This window comes from Urocampus carinirostris, chromosome 1, assembly GCF_059441175.1.
Source record: "Urocampus carinirostris isolate Australia breed hairy pipefish chromosome 1, RoL_Ucar_1.0, whole genome shotgun sequence".
NCBI classification, from domain to species: Eukaryota; Metazoa; Chordata; class Actinopteri; order Syngnathiformes; family Syngnathidae; genus Urocampus; species Urocampus carinirostris.
The window spans coordinates 2,739,285-2,758,107 of record NC_142349.1 but is presented as its reverse complement, the minus strand read 5'-3'; the positions used below and the strand labels follow the sequence as shown (position 1 = coordinate 2,758,107).

General features: G+C 40.2%; 1 protein-coding gene across 1 annotated transcript; it reads right to left on the bottom strand.

Annotated features, from left to right (window-relative positions):
• Positions 1 to 4,928: 4,928 nt before the first annotated feature.
• Positions 4,929 to 17,945, bottom strand: snrnp70 (small nuclear ribonucleoprotein 70 (U1)). The gene is made up of 10 exons (XM_088338309.1): positions 17,723 to 17,945; positions 16,256 to 16,408; positions 16,095 to 16,157; positions 14,092 to 14,146; positions 13,941 to 14,005; positions 13,773 to 13,835; positions 10,959 to 11,040; positions 7,927 to 8,028; positions 6,077 to 6,176; positions 4,929 to 5,999 (listed from the first exon to the last, which is right to left on the bottom strand). Exons 2-10 carry the CDS (start codon positions 16,400 to 16,402, stop codon positions 5,282 to 5,284), a joined length of 1,395 nt encoding a protein of 464 aa, XP_088194435.1. The 5' UTR covers positions 16,403 to 16,408; positions 17,723 to 17,945; the 3' UTR covers positions 4,929 to 5,281.
• Between the last annotated feature and the right edge of the window lie 878 nt (positions 17,946 to 18,823).

The following is an 18,823-nucleotide window of genomic DNA, read 5'->3' as shown; positions in this document are numbered from 1 at the left end:
GAGTGTTGAAGTCTCCCAGCATTACGAGGCAGTCCCCAGGCAGCACGCTCTCAAGCACACCCTCCAAGGACTCTGAACTGCTATTTGATGCATAAGCACAAACAACTGTCAGGACCCGTCCCTCCGCCCAAAGGCGGAGGGAGGCTACCCCAACATACAGGCGCTGAGCCGTGGAGCAACTAATATGCCCACACCGGCTCTGCGCCTTTCACCATGGGCAACTCTAGAGTGGAAGAGAGTCCAACCCCTCTCGAGAGGACTGGTGCCAGAGCCCAAGCCGTGCATGGAGGTGAGTCCGGCTATGTCTAGTTAGAACTTCTCAACCTCACACACCAACTCGGGCTCCTTCTCTGCCAGAGAGGTAACATTCCATGTCCCAAAAGCCAGTTTGTGTAGCCGGGGATCGTCGCGCAAAGGACCCCTCCCTTGGCCGCAACCCAGCTTTCTGCGCACCCGACCCCTTTGGCCCCTCCTACAGGTGGTGAGCCCATGGGAAGAGGGACCCACATCGTCCATTCGGGCTGTGCCCGGCCGGACCCTGTGAGTAAAGGCCACCAGGCCTTCGCCAGCGGACCCCACCTCCAGGCCTGGCTCCAGAAGGGGGCCCCGGTAACCCGCTTTCGGGCGAGGGAAATTGTGGACCAACGTTTTTTCTCTTCATAAGGGGTCTTCTGATCTGGCCACTCACCTAGAACCTGTTTGCCATGGGTGACGCTACCAGGAGCTTACAGCCCCCGACAACATAGCTCCTAGGATCATTGGGACACACAAACTCCTCCACCACTATAAGGTACCAGATGATGGAGGAGACTATTCAGGAGTATCACTTCCCATTCGTAAACATCACATTACACTTTGTAGTTAGCAGAAACCCAATTACCACACCGCGCCCAGTATTTACGATGTTAATTCCAAGAGTAAATACACATAAATTTGCACATTTGGAAGAATCAGGGAACTTGCTAGACTAGTGATTTTCAACCACTAGTGTTCTGTGAGAGATCGTCAGGTGTGCGTGATAAATTATCCAATGTCACTTTTTAAAATTTATAATTGTATAAAACATTTATGAATCGATTTCTGCAAATATTATGTCATTGCCAAGTGTCTGTGCTGTAAAAACTGGAGATATTATAAATTATATTGTAAATAAACATACTGTTCAGTGTCATTTTACATTTTTGGTTAGTGGTGTGCCGGAAAAATTTTCCAAGGTAAAAATCATGCCCTAGCTCAAAAAAGGTTGAAAAACACTGTGCTAGACAATGATGCATTTTATTTAACACTTTTTTATTCCGAAATAGGGCGGGGATGGAAGCGAGAACGGAGCTTGGAATCAAATGGACTGAACATTTCAAGACAGTGCAGTACTTTGTTCACATTTTTGTATTGTTGTACTTTTTTTTAATCTAGCGTTTTCATCATATTTGAGCCTATCCTATCGTCTATGAGGAATAAGAGTTTTAAAAATGCTATAATTCTTGGGGGTGATTGGGTTGAATTTGTGGGTGCTTGAGCCCCTCCCAAAATCGGTTGGTTGCACCCATGGAGGAGAAAATGTATTTAGGTGGGGGGGGGGGTATCGTGATATCCCCCGAATGTATCGGGTGTTTGAGGCGGTGCGTTTGAATTCAAATCAGTGTAATTCGTACGGGCAGGAGCACTGCATTTATTTGTGTTAAACGCACATTTGATTTTATCTTATCACACTTTGTATCCATGGTACCAAAGACAAATGTTAGGGAATGGAGAAGCAGAAAATCATCCTTAAAGACAAAAACAAAAAGTACAACAATGGACACAACTCTTTGGTGTGTCTAATGATGAATTGGACTTTGAAAGACATTGAGAACATTTTAAATTTTATGTTGTATTTATGTATACGTGGTCAATAAACTGTTACGCTGGTTTGAATGTTGATTCCCCCCCAAAAGAAAAAGGTATGATTTTGTTCCACTTGCATAAAAGTTTTAATTTTTATTTTACGAGAAAAAAAATAAAAATACAGTGAAACTGATTAAAACTATTGTAAAAACACAAATTATTAACCAAATAATGAATTTCCTTTATTACTTCCTGAGCCAGTGACCACATATCATAATAACTTTAAACAGTAGGTAACATTATAATTCAAGCTTTAAATCAAGGGTGGGCAAACTTAGTTGCGGGCCACGTTGGGATAGGAAAAAAATTGCCAAGGAGCCAGTCCTAAAGAACCTAACCAATTGTTTTATTTGTATTTATTAATACACATTCAGACATCTACATGTTGCTTTTTACATTTGTTTTAAAATAGATTTGTTTAATCCAGGGGTTTTTCAAATGCTCAGATTTAAAGCAAATATTAGGTACCGTATTTTCCGCACTATAAGGCGCACCTAAAAGTCTTAATGTTTTTCAAAAGCTGACCATGCGCCTTATAATACAGTGCGCCTTATATATGGCTCAATATTAAATCGCAAGGTCTCGCAATTTACGCAACAGCCGCGGACTCGATTTCCCCCCGAACGTGGAGTAGTCCGCGGTGTATGCTGGGATTTATATACCGGCGTTTCATTGGCTAACCAATGTGTCAATCATCATTTGAATCGATTGCTATTGGCTAAAGTTATTCGGAGCCTCGGATAGGCTAGAGGGCCAAAACAAACCCTGCAATTGGCCGAAAAAGATGTGTCAATCATCAGTTAAATCGATCGCTATTGGCTGAAGTTATTCGGAGCCTCGGATAGGCTAGAGGGCCAAAACAAACCCTGCAATTGGCCAAAAAAGATGACTGAATAGCAAGCTTGCTAAACTACGCCATAAAGAAACATGTTTCATTAGTCTGTATTTGTAAATATTTTACTCTCCTAAATTTACTACACTCACGGTTGTAAGAAGACCATGGTTGCGTATCATTATTGAACGTGAGAACTTCGGTGAGCTATGCGACTTTATATTTTCCCGGTATCTTGTTTTAGAACGATCTTGATGTTGCTGTGATGAGTTGAGTGAATTAAACTCAATTCCAAGTGTTTATTGTCATATGCACAGTAAAGTTGCGAGCGAAAAAGAAAATAGAAACTAAGGAATGGTTGGCATTTCTTGAATCCCAAGACTTTAACCTTCCGAATGATATTTGAAATGATGCATTTGAGTGACATCGTACGGACACCGCATCCGCACGTGTCTACGACACGTATTTTCTTCTTTGCAAGCTTTGGGAATGTTAAGGGGGTAATCAGTTTGACTGAATCATGTTTTGTCGACGTTCCCATTGTAGCGCCTTATAATATGGTGCGCCTTATCTATGGAAGATATAGGACCAAAAACTATTTTTTGGGGGTGGGTCCTATAACCAGGTGCGCCCTATAGTGCGGAAAATATGGTATTTGTATAAATGTAAACCATTCAACATTTAAGTAATGAATCTTAGTTTAGTAGTACTTTCCTTGGCATTTATGTAGCAGCATTCTAAAGTAGCATTTCTAAAGTCTATCTTTTGTACTATGGTATAATGTGTTGTTTTTTCCCCCCCATAATTTGCAAATATTATATTAGGTCTTCGATTTTAAAGGATGGGTTTGGTGCGCCGTCTGTAATAAGTAGAATATTTTCTCTAGTAAGTATGTGTTAATAAAGCCCAACTGGAATCGGTGGTTTGCGCGTCCGGGGCACAGTTCTGAGGTCATGGGTTCAAATCCAGCTAACAGCCTTCCTGTTTGGAGTTTGCATGTTCTCCCTGGCAATAGCTGGGATGGACATAGTTCAAAGGTCCTATTTTTTTTTTGGCCTGACTGCTCTTTTCAGAGCTATTCGGAAAGCTCAACACATTAGGGAAGCAGGAAAGGCGAGTTAGGGTATTTACATGATTGTGATCAGTTGATAGTGTAGCAAGGAAACGGTAAAAAATGGCCTGTTTCAAGTACAATCTGAATGCCAAAACAAACTCCAAATAAGATGGAAAAACCAAGAGTTTAGTCGAGCACGTCCAAGAAATGCACATACTTGATGCATTAAGCTGTGCTCATGACTTTAAACCAGATGACAGCAGAGAGTAAAACATTTACAAATCCCAGGCAGCACCTTTGACAATGCCCAACTGAGCTGAAAGAGCTCTTATGCTTTATTTTCCACTGCACATATCTGCTTTTATCTTACTTTAATGAGAGCTGTTCACGGAGGAACTCACTAGGTCTGAATGGGGGTTGGGGTGAGTGCTGGAGTTATGCGCATCCTCGCAGGTTTTTATTTTATTTGTATTTGTCAGTGTACCAAGAAAATGGTGAAAGTAAGAAAATACCTTCAAGTCGTCCGAACGCCAATATAAACCAAGATAGAAAAAAAAAGTTTACCCGAGCGCATCTAAGGAATTCACGTACTTCGACTCGCATCACGAGCTGAAGCAGCAGTGATAACAAAAGCCAGGTGATAGCGGCAGAAAGCAAGAAATTGTTTTAATTAAATTTGATATTTTGTGGTAATTTTGTAGTAGGCACAAAATGACCTCTGAGACAAAGCTAGAAAAATATATTTTTATTATACTTTACTTATATTGTTGAGATATTTTTACCATTTTCGTTCGACTGGTGGGATTGAAGAGCCTTCCGGGCCCATGTGACTCGCAGGCCGTAGTCCGTCTACCCCAGCATTAGATGCACTTCACTACAAATTGGTCAACAGGCAAACTGACTCAACACACATAACTTTAAACGCACAATTATTGAAAGCAGTGTGGCACATCACATTACAGCAACATCTCAAACCTCCAGCCCAGGGGCCAAAGTTTACCTGTTGAATGATTTAATCTTGCCCTCCATACAGAGATCCCCTGGTTTTGGCGGTTAATTATCGAAGTGAAAAATCACCAAGTAGCCTGAGCACCTTTTTGGCGGCCTTCATATTTTTTTCAAATTCAATTACAGGACAATAATTGAAGACACCACGACTTCATTTAAAAAAATTTAATTGAATTTTCAAAAATTTGAATTATTAACTCAAAAAAACTAAGGTCTCACAAACACTTACAACTGGACTTGTTGTTTAACAAATAAAATATGATGGCATGTCTTAGACTGCTGTACACCTTACTCAACCAAGAGGCAAAACAAACAAATTGAATCAGAAAACTAGCGTATTAATTAATTTGGACAATTTGTAAAAACACCGTTTGGAAGGACGTTTATCATTTGTTTAGAAATAGCAGAAATATGGACAACATGTTTTTTGTAGAATTTAGGAAGTCACAGTAAAATAGACTGAGAACAATTATTTGAGTGAGCTTGATGGGGGTGGGTCTAACTTAGTACTCATCACCAGTGGTTGCCTCTACCTTATAGCCATTCTCACCAGAAGCGTATTCCTCAGGCATTGGCTGCTGGTCCGTTATTCCATCTTGACTGTACTCCTCCATGTTAGGCGGTGCTTCTCCTTCGTCATTGGCCATCTCATCTTGAGGGCCTGCGTCTTCTCGCGAAGAGGTATGGCGTTCTTCCCGACGATCAACCCTATCCCTATCTCCCCGTTCTCTCTTGTGATCCCTGTCTCTCTCTCGGTCACCCCTACGCCTGTCTCTGTCCCTGTGGCTGCGTCTGCGATCTCTATCCTTTTCTCTGTCCCTGCGCTCTTCTGTTGCCGCTCCTGCTTCTCCCTCAGCTTCTTCAGGTCCTCGCTCACCATCTGGGCCACCAGGACCTACATCTCCTGGGTTGGCTTCCTCACCTTCAGTTCCCTTGGCCCTCTCGCGGTCGCGTTTGCGATCCCGGCTTCGACTTCTCCTCTTCCTGTCGCGATCTCGACTCCTTTCCCTACTCCTGCTGTCCCCACCAGGTGGCACCATACGATCGCGGTCCCTGTCTCGACGCCGACTGCTTGGGGTCGTCTCCTCTCCTGGTACAGGCTGCCTGTCCCTGTCGCGCTCACGAGAACGGGTGTGGCGGCGGCGGTCACGGGACCGGGACCTACGACGCTCTCTATCCTTGTCACGACTACGTTCCCTTCGATCTCCGCGATCACGTTCACTATAGAGGTGGCAGGACAAAGCGAAATTTGTTACAAACTTAAATTTTAACTGAGCATTGGCAAAAGGTCATTTTACCCCCCAATGGGTCGCTCGTCATAGCGAGTGGCGTCATCTCGGCCGGAGTGCTTGATGTTGACATCAGCGCCGCCTCTTCTGGTTCCTCCTAATCCTCCACCTGGGCCAAATATAAACACAATATTTTTAATATTTGGTTGACTTTCCAATACAGATTGTCAGGAGTAGGGCTGCAACCAACAGCTATTTCAATGGTTGACTAGTTAGATTAATTATTATTTTCACAACCATACGGCACACATTAAAGTTTTTGTGCGGTAAACTCTTTTGTGCAGTTTTCCCTGAGTGTGTTGCTAAGCGGACGTAAGAGACGACACCATAAAAACGCTAAAGGGTCAAGTGTTTAACCAACTGCTACACATCAGCATGAACTGGTCGTTCAAAGTAAAGCTGGAGTGGCGTTGGAGCAAGAGTCCAGTTTCACTATGGCCGGAAGGCAGCGCCGGCCGGGTTACGACTCAATTTGCAAATGGATTGTAAATGCCTGGGCTAACGTGTCTGCTGGGACTGTTCGAACTCCTGTAAAAGCCGGCCTCGTTTCTGAGGAATCCCACGGCAAACAAAGTAACCGAATGTGGAGAAAGTGAACCTGGCATGTTTGATGGAAAATTAGCACAGCTGTTCAGTTCAGAAACAGAAGATGAGGACTCCGATGCGTTTCAGTGATAGCGATTACCTGTAAAAAAACGTATCTTTTTTTCTACCATGCCTGTGCCTTTAAATGATTAAAAATATGTTAGTACTTGGTAATCAATACTTGTATGAACCACTACCAAACTCAGTTTTGCTCCTGCTATCTTAAATATTAACACTTGTATGATTGTCGGTTCTTGTAAGGCGGACATTGCAGAGGACACCCGCGCCCAATAATCAGATGCACCGTATGTATGCGTTAAATACAGAAATGGAACCAGCAATTGAGACTCCGCCTTTTACAACGATGCGCCTTATTTCTGTGAAAATATGTCACGTGGCAAATGATTATAAACAGGATAAAAATGGGTACAATGTAAAATATGTATTTTATTTTTATTACTATCATACGAGAGCCAAAAATATATGAGCAGGCTCAAGACCGTTCTCCATTCGGGCCCTGGTGGTTAAAATGCGCTGCCCTCTGAGATTCGATGTGCAACCTCAGTGAAAGCATTTCAATCTAGGCTTAAAACATACTTGACCACATGTGCGACACCTTCAATGTTTAATTTTCCTCATGGTGAGCTTTGAGTTTTTCCTTGCCCACATTTAGATTTCAGATCAGGGGATGGCATCGGTGCAGCCCTTTGAGACACTGTGATTAATAATAATAATAATAATAATTTCCTTTGTATTGTCATTCTTTGTAACAATGTAAAGGCGATACAAATAAACATGACTTGACTAAACGTTACCGATCAGATTAAAATTAAACATTTCAATTGAACTGTAACCACTGACATTTGTCATTTTAAAAGATTTAACAACTGACGTTTGTTCAAAACACATGCATTTTGTTTAAAATGTTATTCAGGTGCTGTCTGGCATAATGCTCAAGAACTCTTATGGCAAAAATAAAATGTACAATGGATGTCATCAAAACCACATTAGCTTGAACCTTGTATCAATCTTTAAAGACACTGCTTTTGAAATGCTCATGTGTCACCAATCTACTGCCATGATACGCAATGTCTGCTTTGCAATTTTACAAGTGGTCTCTATTGGCCGTATCCAGACTAAAATTCCCCCCAAACATTTGGAAAAATATGTCTGGCGACAATAGTTGACAGTAAATTATTTTATTGACCATTTCTTTTCTAGATTTTTGTCATTTAATTGTTGCAGCCCTAACCAGGAGAGCTTCCAAAACCAACCGAGTCTCCGAGGATGCCATCCTTTGACTGTGCGTCCTCGTTCCACGTCCACCAGCACTCTTCTACCATCAATCTTCTTGCCATCTGCGTGCTTGTATGCAGCTGGAGAATAGGAGTAGGGGGTAGGAGGAGAAAAAAGCGATAAGAGTTAAGTGCGTCACTTAACCAGATGAAACAGTGTTTTTGCATACTGACCAAGAGCAGGTGACGCCAAGAGAGTTGCTCTCTGGATAAAAGCCGAAGGATAATTGGAGTAGCCTTCTTTCCACCCGATGAATGCTCAATGCTTTACGCGTTTATTTTAACTTTTCATTTTAAAGCGGTGTTACATTGAAGTATTTAACACGTATGTTATATATTTAATGTAATTTCTGCATGAAGTCAATTTTAATTTATTGAATTTCTAAATTAAGCGACTCTACAGCACACGTTTCCACAAAGATTTTACAAAGAATTGCCATTGTGGTAGGATTGATCATTTACCACATTGTAGCACGACTGAGTCATGCAACGGATAAAAATTTGCAACTACAAAATTAGTAAAAACAAACCTGCAGCAACAAACAAACACACACACACACACACACACACACACGCACGCTTATAATGATTTAAGAATTGGAATAAAGTTTTCAAATATTATTTGTGAACATTATTTTGTGTTATATAGGAAATGTATACTTTGAGGTAGTTTCCATCAGATAACTATTATTTTGTCGTTACAATCCTCCAATGCAATAGCAGTAGAATGGAGAAACCAACAAAAATGTGCACATTCACAAAGTGTCTCACACCTCACCCCGTAATATTAAACCACAGTTTGTTGATCCATCTTGCACAAATGAAGAACTTTGACATTGGGATGCATCCTCTGCTACACTGGTCTTTGGTGCAGAATGACGTTTCTACCATCTTGAGGTTGACGAACCAGGACTTACCAAAACCACCCAGTTTTACCATTTCGACAACACAGAATCTCACATCGACCGTTAAGAGTTTTAAGAACTCAGTCTGAGGGCCTTACCACAACCCCTCAACAGCAGAATTCACTTCATCACAACATCAGGGGCCTTACCACAACCCCTCCACTCCCCCTTTTCGATAAGGATGCCATTTAAATGCCATCCAATAACAGGGCCTTACCAAACCCTAACCAGCACTCCAAAAACTGACCAGAGAAAGGTGAAAAAGTCTCCAGACTGATGTAGCCTTTACACAACTCCATCTAATTCATGGTTAGCAATTACACAAGCCGCTCAAAAGAAAGAAAATTTGCTTCAATATGCGTAACTCGAGTTATCACTGTGTAACTAAATCTAACAACTTGTAAATGTAGTAAATAAGTCTTTTTTTGAATGGCCCCAAATCAGTACTAACTGGAATAGACATCTGAATTTTCAATTAAAGCCACCTTAAACTTAACAGTAACACTTTATTCACGAGATATTTCAGTACTATAGGCGATTCTGACAAAAGCTTACGGTTTAGCTATCAAATTAATTAAATATAAACAAATCTAGAGTAGAGATAATTTCCCCCCGAAACTAACAGAGATTACATATTTAACCTGATAAAAAACTAGTCATATATGGGCTAATTTCTAAGCCCATAGAATTTGTTTCTACCGTACATCAAACAGGAAGTGTAACACACTCCAATACGTCAGCAAGGTAAGAGGAGTTCCTTCCTTAGTGTATATGTATATTATAAAAAAGAAAGCAAAGAAGAACAATATTTGATTTATTAGTGTCCTATGATGGCTTTTGTAAATTAGAATTCTTTATAGTCATTGGAAACCACAAATTGTTTATCAAAGAGATTAGATATGGCACTGGGACTCAAGGATAAACACTTAATACTGTGAATAACAAATAAGAGGTGTCCCTATCTGACTAATGATATATTTTCTGCTTCATGCGTTTCTCGTTTCTTTGAAACTTCCTAGCATCAACCCAAGGTGGCTCTAAGAGAAAAAGGCAGAGCGAATGGGTGGGTACCATTAAATTTGCCCTTGTTTTGCTGTGCGTCCAATGGTCAAATTAAAAAACAACCAACAGGAAAGCTCCTGGGCTTTTCCAGGAAAAAAGCTTTTTCCATTGAACGTAGCTCCTCTTCCCTGTATAGGGTGGAAAGAAATCTTACCCATCATACAAACCCATTATACCAACCATATACTGAGCAGTGGTAGTAGGGTGTAGATGTATCATAACCACCATCATCATCTGCTAGCCAGCTCTGGCCAAAAGCCATCACAGATTGGCGGCTGCAGTGGCAATGAAAATAACACACAGTTAATATGATGTTTAACCCCGCTTCCCAACTCCATTTAACCCTTTGCTTAACTATGTTGTTGTGATCAGCAACTCTGGTCTTGCATAGCTGACACCTCTTACCTGTCTAAACAGGTTTCGATGATCCATTAAGACATAATTTTCAAAAATACTTTAATAAGGTTAATTTTAGTCAGAGCCATATTTCACCATGACTAAAGTTGAAGACCACAACACGAAAAGCCAACTCTATGGGACAAAAAAAAAAAAAAATCAACAGTAATTATTTTCCAGCATATGCCCCATTGGATGAGTGACTAATCTAACCGTGTGCTTACCCATGGAGTCCAACCAGCAGTGGTGCCCTTCCACAAAGCTACATCACCTAACAGTTCAAAGACAACGCGCCTTTTCACAGGCAGAGGTTCAGGTTCACAGAAGAGGCACACCCTCTACCTTTTTCTTCACCCATTTTCCCCATGATGCCTCACTGAATGAAGCAATACCTTCTACAACCAAACCATCAGCCAACTGATGACACGCAACGGACAGACAAACATCACACAACCACAAGACTGATTTCATCATGCAAATGTGAGGAGGAATGTACAATAACTTCTGATCTATAATTGTGACTGATCCAAGCTAATCAACAATGTCAACCCCACCAAAAAGTGTGGCACCAACAAATGATCTATCCTTAACGCAGCTTGATGAATTTATGATATGTTTGTGTGCTCACAGTGCTATACTTGTACTCACAGTGCATGTCACGCTCGTGCTCATACTCAATAAAGGCATATCCACGAGGTTTTCCTGTCTTCTTGTTGTAGACTATATAGATCTGCAAGCAACAGGCAAAACATCAGCAGTCATTAGATATTTTGACGAACAATTATCGTAATTGCATTCTGAAGATAGACCGAAATGGGTTTTCCAGGGCAGATACAGATTATTAGTATTAAGAGGCCGATAACATATTTGGAGCTGATATTCATTTGCTGTAAAATCTACAATATTGGCATAAGACATTTTAAATATTGTAAAAAGAAACAAAAAATATTTCTTATAAATTCTGATGAAACTTTTGTAGTGCTTTAACCTTTTTTTACGGCAAATAAATTCAAACTTCAACACAACTAACATGACTAATCTTTCACTTTCACATGACTAATAAGTGTGGTGTTCCTCTATATTCTTCCAAAGCCACAAAATGCAAAAAGGTTTGAAGTGTGTCTTATTTTAAATAGTCAGATTTTAAAGGTTGTGTCCGAAAGTTCAAAATATTCTACTTGCTGATGCCATCCTTTCACAAAAATTATCATCGCAGACTTTCATGCTGCTTCTGTGGCGTGTCCACGAATGTGACTTAGATGCACTCAAATTTTTCATATTAAGGATTTTGGTTGGCATTTGAACTGTATTTGAAACAACAGTCCTTCACTCACATTCACCATTACCATTTGAAAATGAATGAAAACCTAAGGCAGAGCGCAAATTCACTTTTGTTTAAGCAATTATTGCACATTTTCTGTAAATCCTATAATCTTCATTTCACTTCACAGATATCAATGTGTTTGTCTCCTATTTGATGTATTTAACTGAAATTGCTGATCTGAAAAACAGATGATTTATAAAGGAAAATCTTAAATGATAAGGGGTGCCCAAACTTTTGCATACGACTACATTTTCTGAAAAAAAAAAGAAAAAAAAGAATATTGGTTATATATTTAAAAAAACATTAATCGCGCACTGAAAACCCTTACAGTAAATAAATCACGATTTCAACACAACTGACATAAATTATCTTTCACAAAACAAAATAAGTGTGTTACTTTCACATGGAAAGCCAATAAAACCGGTGTCTCAGTCACAATGGTGCCCCTGGTTACAGCAATTAGTGAAAAACCATGTACAATAAACATGCATTACAATATGGCTACTATAGTACACTATATAAGGCCTACTTGTGTATCACTAGTCGAGGTTGTGAACATGGGCAAAACCAGCCCATTTTTAGGTGGCTCAAGCACCCCCAAATTCAACCCAAACTTCCCTCATGAGTTAAATAATTTCTAAAACTTTCTTCATAATATGGCGATATCCATATCCGTCAAATTCCCAAATATCGGTGACGATAAACGGCACACCCAATAATTGGTCGAACGATGCCCAAATGAGTTTAAAAAGCCTTTATAATTTTTCCCCCTGCACCTTTTACTAAAGGTGTTCAGGCCATGTAAAACATGGGCTGGAGCAAAGGAGGCAGAGGGAATAGGGGTGGAAAGTAATTTCATGTCCGGGAGAAAAGTAAGAAAAGGACGGTTTTAAATTCAGTCCAAACGCCAACTCGAGACAGATTCCAAACCTTTTCCAAATGAATTTGAGGTGGTTTCAGCAACAAATGTCACCTCTAATATTACCGTATTTTCCGCACTATAAGGCGCACCTAAAAGCCTTTATTTTTTTCAAAAGCTGACCATGCGCCTTATAATACAGTGCGCCTTATTTATGGATCAACATTAAGTTTTCCAACTAACTTGCAGCCGCCGACTAGATTTCCCCCCGAACGCCAAGTAGTACGCGGTGTATGCTGGGATTTATTTACCGGCGTTTCATTGGATAACCAATGTTTCAATCATCATTTGAATCGATCACTATTGGCTAAAGCTATTCGGAGGTGAAGGGGCGGATCCTTTTTATCATTTACAGGCTGGCATTGGCTTAAACAGCAAAACAAAGGCTGCAATTGGCCGAAAAAGATGTGTCAATCATCAGTTGAATCAATCACTATTGGCTAAAGTTATTCGGAGGTCAAGAGGCGGATACTTTTTATCATTTACAGGCTGGCATTGGCTTTAACGGCAAAACAAAGCCTGCAATTGGCCGAAAAAGATGAATGCGTATAGCACGTGGCTGACGGCACACAGAAAGCATTTTTTTCTATTCTGTATTCGTAAATATTTTATTCTCCTGGATTTACTGCACTCGCGGATATAAGAGGACATTGGCTGCACATTATTATGAACACAACGACTTCGGTGAGCTACTCCGGGTTTTATATTGTCCCTGTATCTTGTTTCAGACTGAACTCGATAATTCTGTGATAAGCGGTGCAGATAATGGATGGAATGGAGTGTCTATTTTTAAATTAAACTCATTTCCAAGTGTTTATTGTCATATGCACGGTAAAGTTGCGAGTGAAAAAGAAAATAGAAACTAAGGAATGTGTGGCATTTCTTGAATCCCAAGACTTTAACCTTCCGAATGATGGAACGATGCATTTGAGTGACATCGTACGGACACCGCATCCGCACATGTTCTCGACACGTATTTGCGTCTTTGCAAGCTTTCGGAATGTTAAGGGGGTAATAAGTTTGACTGAACTATCTGACTGTTTTGTCGACGTTCCCATTGTAGCGTCTTATGTATGTCAAAAATAGGACCAAAAACGATTTTTTCGGGGTGCGCCCTATAACCGGGTGCGCCTTAGTGTGAAAAATACGGTACCTCAAATTTAGCTTTTTGTTCATTCATGCATCTTAGAATGTCTAAACTGGAAAAAAGCAAACATACCCGTTTAATCGGGCCATAAACTTCAAATTCCCGGCGAAGCTTGGACTCTGTAGTATCGTAGTTCTAGACAAAAGAAAATTTTGGTCGTTATTTGTAGGAGCAAAGAGCAGTACCAGTGGCAATACTCTCACTGTGAGAATACAATTGTCATATAGAGACTATACTCACCACTCTAGCAACAAACAATGTTTTGAAGGCATCTCCTTGGGCATTTGGATCACTGTGGGGGTCCCCTAAATGAATGCAGATAGGAACAATTTTCAAGCACAGGAAAAAAATCTGATATGACAGCTCAGCATTTATTATAAAGGGAACTCACAAAGTTTCAGTTCGGTTTCCACCACTGTTTGTCTCCTTTCAATTTTCTCTCGCCTCTGCAAATGAATAAACAATTTAGATGATTTGGTGCACTAACAGCTGTTTCAGTGACTCGGGTAATAATACTAGTACCAGATTTACACAGCGCTCTTCCATATTACAAGGCATTACAAAGTGCTTTGCCTGTACATTTCACATCTCATCTATCCAGTAAAGATACCACATTTGGGGCCACCCTAGCTTCATTTATCTTAACTGCTCATAGATATATTGACATGGTCACCGAGCAGCCTGGGATCATACCCTGATCCTCACACAGCCCGCAAAAGGTACCAGAAACAAAAAAGTGAAACAACAGGAAATAATTATTAAGTGTGAGAAGAATACTGTTTTTTCTACATCAATCATACAATTTGCATTTGTAAAGTGAAGTTAATTCGGAAAAAAATTAAAATGTTCTTAGTCATCTAAAATCTAGAACATTTAACCACTAGATATTTCTGTATTGTGTAGCACAACCAAAAACGAGTGCAAGGAAGACTACAAACTATGGAGACTCAAAGTGACCAAAACGCAAAATTTTAAGCCCCCCTTTTTGGCCAGCCTTTATAAGGTAGACAATCAGCTCATGTTATGTAAAAAAAAAAAAAATCCAAATCCCGGAACAATCAATATGGTTTTTGGAACAGTGGATTTTTTTTTTCCCCATTTGGAGGGGCTGAATCATTCAATTATCGCTTTAACCTTTTTATTGCGGTGGGGGCGTCAAACGTTCACACCTCTGTTCTAGACTGTCCACCCAACAGGATGTCATAAAATTATATGGAAAACCCTGCTCACTACGATAAAGTACAACGAAAACTAGCTTAGAAAATGCACTTTAAAAATAATCTAAAATTGCATCGAAATTGAGATACTGATCTGAAAAATCGCAATCAGCCCATGTTTTTCGTTTTTTTTGCATTGTTCTTATTTGAGGAATTGAGTGTGAATTGTCACAGTTCAGGTTTTAATGGTGCCGGCCAATCAGAGGCAAGATTTTAATGGCACGAGCCAATGAAGGCTAAAGGCAAGGCAAAGTTTGCAAACAGCACACTATGCCACAAACCAACCATGTGTCAGCAGACAGCAACCCTTAAGGCCCGGTAACAGAGCCTTTTGCGTCTGTATCGCGGGTAAAGTTTTGCGATTTTTTTTTGCCCATGGTTGCCCGCGGTGGAAAATGTGCAAAATTGGCCGGCGACTGTTCCGCATCCTTATCGCTGGTAACTGCGGCTGCATCGCTGTGCCGCCCGCGGTTACCCGTGGTCTAAAGTTTTAAGCAGCGCAAAACTTTTTCGCGCGGCCAACCGCGTGTGAATTTCTTACCGCGTGTAAAGCACGGCTGTCTCTCGTCTGTATCGCGATCTCAAAAGCGTCCAACAGCGTCTGCTTCACGGGCAGAAATTTCTGTCCGTGATTTAGCCTCGATAGGCCCGTGAAAGGCTGTGTGACCGGGCCTTAACTAAGCTCCTGAGAAGAGGGCCCTGTTTTCTCAAAACCCCAATGAGTATTATTAAACCACTAGATGGCGGTGTTGTCTGGTACAAGTGAGGGCCAATGAAACACGGCACAGCGTGGCGGCAGGATTACGGAAAAACATGGCCAATCAAAGTGGGAATTCCACGGTGTAAAGAAAAACACCTTTTTAATAAAAAAATAATTGGTATGATAGTTCATGCATTTTAGCCAAATATTTAAATAAATGTTTTTATTGGATGAGTAGTGTTTGTACCACTAGCGGGACCTTAATAAGCTAAAACATGCAAGTATCATTAAGTACTCAAAAAAAAAAAAAAAAAAATACAGAAAATGCAAAACAATCGCAGTTAAGATTTTTTTACCAAAACCGAGCCGCTCTACAGAGCAATGGCTCAGTCAATGCGACAACATCTATTTTCATCATTCATTGACCCTGTCCGAGCATTATGAATAGCCATGTCAAAGCCCCCTGCCTCTCCTCACCTTTCTCTCCAATCTCTCTTCCCGAGTCTCAGCCCTTGTTGGTGGAGGGGCATCTCTTGGATCCTAATCACAGAACGGCAAATACATTTAAAAAGGTTTTGTACTCCCCAATGGTGGTAAAATCACTTGTGCAAGTTGTGTATACTTAATAAAGTCCTAACCTCAAAGTGCCGGATGAACGGGGCGATACCACAGTACGGTTGATTGTGGTGTTTTTCGTGCGGCAACTTTTCCAATTGAGGCAGAAAAGGGATGGGGTCACGTGGCGCAAAAAGGGCAAGAAGGTTCGGGGGTAGAAACTGTGTCATTTTTACCTGGAAAAATGAATAAGCGGAAGATAATAAATGGACAAAATAAATACACATGTTGTAACCCTTGAGGTCCAGAATTCCCGCACAAGAATGGAAAACCATTGTGCCACCCAACAAGGCCAGGGGTCTCAAACGTAGTGCCGCCTTGGAACTGCTAAGGTGCTTGCAGACTTGTTTTGAAAATAGCTCACCAATGTTGGGGTCCTTGCGATTTTCTATAAAATTATTTTTGGAGTGGTTAACGGTGTTTATTTCACACCACTTCCAATAATAATCTAGTAATCACATGACATGTTTAGAAACGCAAAGTAAACCCACTTTACAAAATGTGAGATCATTTATTTTTTTCCTTTGGTTAAGTCTTTGAATATGATAAACATTCAAAGTGTGCCAATGCTATATAATATGGAGAAGAATCTGCACTCTGTGTTGAGATAAACATGTATATATTATTTGGCTTTTTACTTTATATTTTCATATTTTTTTCCTCTGAATTTCTGCAGCACTTTGTTCCCTGGAATATTTTTGACTGTAGTATGCCAATAATGTTTTTAATGATGCAATGTTGAATACAAATAATTTTAAAAAGGTGTAAGATACTTTATTAAAAGGGTCCCAGGGCGCTCTATGGCGAACCAGAGTGGTACTACAACCCTAAAACTTCACAAGGAAATCCAATTATCTGCAATGATTTAACGTGCAAAGTTGCTCATAAATTACGCCACACGACGAATCAACGAGGTAATTATTTGCCAACTTTTTTTAATTATCCATGTTATCGATTCGTTGCTGCAGATCTATACTATTGGTATTTTAGATAAACATACCAAAGATTAATACATCGAGTATGTCTGGGTATGATATACAAGAGTCACTCGTGAAAGACAGAAATGTTGTTTAAGTTTCCAATTTTCCTATGATGGATACTATGCTATTTCCTTATTTTGGTTTTGAATACGTTTGCGAGGAAAAAAATGAATATTAAAAGCTTAGGCTTCAGTCTACTCCTTTTCGGCACATGTATAAGTATTGTTTAGTACCCCATGTTTAAGGAATGTTGTGAAACAGTATCGGGTCAACCAGAGTACAAAGGCGGACATGGCTGATAGCTTATCGTGCTAACTAGCATGTCCGTCGTCGTTCTATTTGGATTTATGGAGAAGCTAGATGACTTGGTGGTTCTTCTTTAAATGAACGACACTACTAATCATTGGAAATCGATATAGTCAGATTATCAACTTTTGTTTAGCTCACTCGACTACAATTTCTGTAAAACACCAGGATAGCTATGCTAACTGGAAACATGGTCAATCTTACCTTCCTTCACGCATCCAACGTCGAAAGATAAATCAGACCATCGACTTTAAACAAACACTTAAGATTTCTAACAACCGACTGGGTTCAGTTGAAGTGTGTTTCAAATTCGTTTATTAAAGAATTGTAAAGTTGCTGAGCACGCCCAACACAATGCGTCAACTACAAAGATCAACGCGAAGCTGGTGCAACTTCTGTAAAACCAAAATGGCGGGTTGCCGTGGAACAAGGCCAATTGTCGCAAAAAGGGAGTGGGTGTTTCTGTGCACGCGCGACAGTTAGGGTTATACTGTACTGTATTACACTCGGACAAGTCATGTTTATTTAAATAGCGGCAGCCCTCTCAAATGGTTGTACAGACAATACAATATTTGATGTTTTTCATGTCGACGTCTGTATTAAGGGCCACAAAAATAAACTTGACACATCAACCTAAAATAATAACAGAAGATCCAATTGACAGCTTCCTGAGGTCAACATGATTTTGAAGTAATTTAAAAAAAAGGGTGTTTTGAGCCTCTAAACACTCCCACATGTGTTGCAGATCTAATCTCAAAAGACAAGCATTTGCAACACCCAGGCCAGAATAGAGAATGCTTTCAAACCTGTGGATTTCTTCTTGGCTCTTGGAATCAATATTAAACCAGAATTTTCAGAGCTAAGGCTCCAAGCAGGAACATAGGGGGACATTCAATCTGAAAGATATGAGGAGGCAAGTCCACGCATAATTTTGCAGAATACCAACAGCATCTTAGAATAAAATTTTAAACTCACAGGGAGCCAGTGCAGATAAGCCAAAATCAGGGGATTGTGATCAAAGTTTTCAGTTTCAGTTAAAATCCCCTCTGCAGCATTTTGTACCAGTTGCAGGCTTTTGATGCTAGACTTCGTGAGACTGGAGAAGAGTACATTACAGTAATCAAGACGAGAGGTAACAAACGCATGAATTAAATTCTTAGCATCAGACTAGGGCGAATTTTTGCCATGTTGCAAAAATGGAAAAAAATCGGTTGTAGTAATATTCTTAACATGTAATCAGAAGGAACCTTTAGGGTAAAATGTGACACCTACATTTTTAACTGAGTCACTCTGGGTGATACACAA